Source organism: Caenorhabditis briggsae, assembly GCF_000004555.2.
Source record: "Caenorhabditis briggsae complete genome, chrV, whole genome shotgun sequence".
NCBI classification, from domain to species: domain Eukaryota; kingdom Metazoa; phylum Nematoda; class Chromadorea; order Rhabditida; family Rhabditidae; genus Caenorhabditis; species Caenorhabditis briggsae.
In genome coordinates, this window is record NC_013488.2 from 3,885,545 (window position 1) to 3,890,026 (window position 4,482).

At 35.6% G+C, this 4,482-nt stretch overlaps 1 protein-coding gene across 1 annotated transcript in view; it reads left to right on the forward strand.

The window, feature by feature from the left end:
* Positions 1 to 2,661: 2,661 nt before the first annotated feature.
* Positions 2,662 to 4,482, forward strand: part of CBG01436 — a gene marked incomplete at both ends in the record, with an annotated part of 7,693 nt that continues 5,872 nt past the window's right edge. Inside the window, 2 exons of the mRNA XM_002636133.2 lie at positions 2,662 to 2,756; positions 2,844 to 3,546. Coding sequence (XP_002636179.2) covers positions 2,662 to 2,756; positions 2,844 to 3,546 — 798 coding nt within the window. The remainder of the gene's footprint in view (positions 2,757 to 2,843; positions 3,547 to 4,482) is intronic.

Genomic DNA, 4,482 nt, shown 5'->3' on the forward strand with positions numbered 1-4,482 from the left:
TTTCCGATGTATCTGGGAGAAAAATAACAAAATTCTTGAAAAAAAAGAGAAAAACGATGAAAGCGAAAGAAAAGTTTTTGGAAGTTTGAATTCGCGCGCTTTTACTCACCGGGTGGTCTAGAAAAAACAAGCGAAAAAGCTCGTCCCTAAGGGCTTTCAGCCTATTTTTCGATGCGTTTTTCTCGACGAATGAATTTTTTTGAATTTTTTCTTTATTTTTATTTCATTCTACATGCATTTCTGCACATTTTTAATGTAATAAAAAATTTCACCACACACCACCTTTAGAATGTGAAAATTCGAAAAAGGTTCCAGAACCTTCTAGAAAGTTCCAGAAGCAATTTTCCGAAAATTTTCCTTCATTTTTATGTGAAAATCTACACATTTATTTCAATAAAACTTGTGGTGTTGGGGGCTCATTGAATAATGAATGAATGCTCGGATATTTTCTCATGTCTTGTGAAAATAGAATTATAGGAGAGATTCAGAGAGAAAAGCAGAGAAAAGAAAAACGGCCGGGATTGAATATATACTCATAGAAATAGTGGCTGGAGAGACACATAAAATAGAGCGTATTATAATAGGAAAAGGGCTAAAAAGGGAGGGAAAACGGGAGAATATGGGCATGGAAAAGAGGTAGGAAAGCGGGGAAACAGAAGTAATTGTTGTTGGGAAATTGAGGAAGAAATGGAAGAAGAATCTAGAAGGATTAGAAGGGGAAGAAAGTTTAATTAATTTTGGGAAGGAAATGTCTCAAAATGTTTGAAAATTCCAAAAAATTTAAAAATTTAAAAATTTGTAATTTCCTAAATTTTTAGAATTTTGAAATTTTCCGAATTTTCAGATTTTCCGGAATTCTCAGAATTTATTTTTCTAGAATACAAAAACTGAAATTTTCGAAAATTCTCGAATTCACAACATCTTCAAAATTTTCTTGAAAATGCCGAAAATTTCTAAATTTTTAGAAAATTTAAAAAAAACCAAAAATTAACAAAAAAGAAAAATCTGAAAATTTCATCAAAATCCGGGAATGTTGAATTTTCTTACAAAAAAACCCAAATTGCTGAAAATTCTAAAACTTCTGACATTTCAAATTTTCGAAAAATCCGAAATCCTGAGAATTTTGAAAATTACGAGAATTTCAAAAATTTCGAAAATTCGGAAAGTTTATAAATTTTTTTAAATGCCGAAAAATTCAAAAACTCCAAAATGTCCCGAAATTTTCGAATATTCCGAAAAAATCGCGAAAATTCTCAAAAATCTAAAAAAACTCAAACAATTCGGAAATGTAGAAAACTTCCGAAAATTCCAAAGAAATTCAAAAATTCTGCTACATAATTCAAAATCAACTGTGAAAACCAAAAAAAAAAAATCAATTTCTGACTCATCAGACCTACCATTTTCCAGCCGCCTGTCGTTCGGACTTTTTGCGCTTACAGCACATTTTTTCGAACTTTTAATTGCCTATTTTTAAGCGAAATTTATGATCACTGACAGCCAACAGAGCCGTGCGTTGTGCCAGCTGGTAATTAGATCAAAAGGAAGTTCACGCAATTAAAAAAAATTATAAAAATCTGTCTCCACACAAAACAAAGCCGAAAAATTATCCACAGTATTTAGAAAGAAAACTAGAAATTTTTCCGATTTTTCGTTTTCGAATAACAAAGTGAACAAAGAAACGACACCGGAAGCATGCTGCTTAGTACCTGCGGGGCTTGTTTAGCATTTTTATCGACTTTCGGGCCCTCACTTTCCTCACTGACGCCTTTCTGGTGCCCCTGGCGTCTTTCTTCTTCGTCGCAATTTTTGTTCGTACTCCAAGTGCTTTGTGCCACATGGACTCAATGCAAATAAAGCAGAAAATTGGATTTTTCAGATTTTTTCGAGTTTTTGATGAGTAAATACTTTTATATCGAAATTAGGAGTTGATTTATCCGGAAAAATCGGAAAAATAAAATTTAAAATGTTTAAAAATTGCGAAAATCGGAAAAAAACTTGAATTCAAATTAAAATATACAAAAACTATATATTTTTATAAAAAGTACATTTTTCAATTTTCGTGTCAAAGCCCGAGTTACAAATTCTGTGCATGCGCCTTGAAGATTACTGTAGATATTCAAAAATATTTTTTTCCAGAATTTTCTTTATTTTTCCCCGATTTGCATAGATTTTCACTAGTTTTTCTGATTTTTTAAACAAAGAAATTTGAGAATAATGCAACTTTTCTATCAGAAACTTAAGTAAATGCTGAAAAAACTAAAATTCCACTAAAAATCAAATAGTTAAACTTTCGTGTCAAAACCCGAGTGACAACTTCCTTGCACGCGCCTTGAAGATTACTGTAGAAATTCGAAAACATTTTTTCCAGAATTTTCCCTATTCTCCCCGATTTGCATAGATTTTCACTAGTTTTTCTGATTTTTTAAACATAAAAGTTTTAAAATATTGCATCTCTTTTATCAGAAAACGATCGAAATGCTGAAAAAACTGTAATACAGCTAAAAATCAAAATATTAAATTTTCGTGTCAAGACTCGAGTTACAAATTCTGTGCATGCGCCTTGAAGATTACTGTAGATATTCGAAAATATTTATTTTACCCCAATTTTCGTCGTTCCTTTTCCTATTTTAACCTAATTTTAACCAATTTTTTTGCAGAAAAATGTGGGAATTAGTATCAGCGGAGCTGTTCTCAGCATCGAATCTCTTCCTTTTGGGATTCATGATATCGGCGCTGGCGGTGAGCAGTGTCTTTACGTAAGTTTGTAGTGATTTTTTTCCGGAATTTTTCCCGATTTACATCGAAAAAACGGTGAAAATCGTCTAAAAAAATGTTTTTTCCAGCCTCTCCCACATCACTCCATGGGTTCGAAGGACGCGCGATGAGTATCTAACACCGGAAATCGTGTATCGGAGCTCTCCGGAAAAAGAATTCTCGAAGCTTCTAGAATCCGAAAGAGACGCTCCGAAACGATACACGCCTTCCCGATGCTACTTATCAGTAGTGATTCCAGCTATGAATGAATCTGAAAGAATCGAAATAATGCTTGAAGATTGTTGTGATTATCTCGAGAAGCGCTCCAAAAAAGATCTGGAATTCAGCTATGAAATCATTGTAGTTGATGACGGCTCCACAGATGACACCGCAGATGTAGTCGTCGGAATTTCTCAACGTCGTCAGAATATTCGAGTCTTGAAGTTGAAAGCGAATCGTGGAAAAGGGGGTGCGGTGAAAATGGGAGTTTTGCATTCATCTGGAAAGCTAATTCTATTCGCTGACGCCGATGGAGCCACAAAATTCGAGGATTTCGAAGTTTTGGAGAAAGAAATGCTCAGAGCCGCTGGCGGCGAACCATTCGACGAGTCCTTCCCAGCTGTAGTCGTTGGATCGAGAGCTCATCTGGAGGCGGCGTCTGTAGCGGAAAGATCCTTCTTCCGAACGGTGCTAATGCATGGATTCCATGCTTTGGTTTGGTTGTTCGCTGTGAGAACTGTCAGAGATACGCAGTGTGGATTCAAGCTCTTCTCGAGATCTATCGCTGCTAGAGTGAGTATTTTGGTACCAAAAAATCAGAGTGGATATCCATAAAATTGTCAAAAATGCCAAAAAGACCTGGTGGCCTAGAAAACCCCCAAAACTCGGCCAGTGCTACTTCCAGAAGTTAAAGACTATCTTATAACGCTTAGCGCGCATCAAACTCAGAATTAAAACTGAAAAACTCCAGTTTATAGCAAAAATTTGGGCCAAAAAGACCTGGTGGCCTAGAAATCCCACAAAACTCGGCCAGATCGTATTTTCGGGTGTTCGAGTTAAATAATCGAGTTTTTGGGTGAAAACCCCTGGAAAACACGTTGAAACACCTGATTTTTAGCGAAAAAAAACCCGCGAAAAGCGGGTGGCCTAGAAAACGCCGAAACTCGGCCAGCGCTGTTTCCAGAAGTTTACGACTAGTTTTTAACGTTTATAGCCTTCCAAACTCGGAGTTAGAACCAAAAAACCCCAGTTTGGAGCAAACATTCGGTTCAAAACTGTCAAAAAAGACACCTGGTGGCCTAGAAAATCCCCAAATCTCGGCCAGACCGTTTTTGAACTTTTTTTGCAGCTTTTTTAAAAATTCTATTTTTATGTCTTAAAACCGATTTCGGGCAAGAAACTGGTAAAGGTCCCACAACGACAACTACCGTAACCTGAAAAAACACGCCAGAGATTTGGTGTAGATTTGGTTCAGGTTTCCGAAAATTCTGAAAAACACTCACACTCTGAAAATTGTAAAAATTCTAAAAAATCGGCAACTTCAAAATTTCACAAATTTCGAAAATTCTGAAAAATCTTAAAATTGAAAAACAGCAACATTTTCTGAAATTCGCTGACTGGAACCGTCCATTTCTCGCACAGGAAGATCAGTTCGGTAACTACCGTAATCTGAAAATACCTTATTTTCGCACTTTTATCACAAAAATCAAAGAAACAACGAGGGAATGC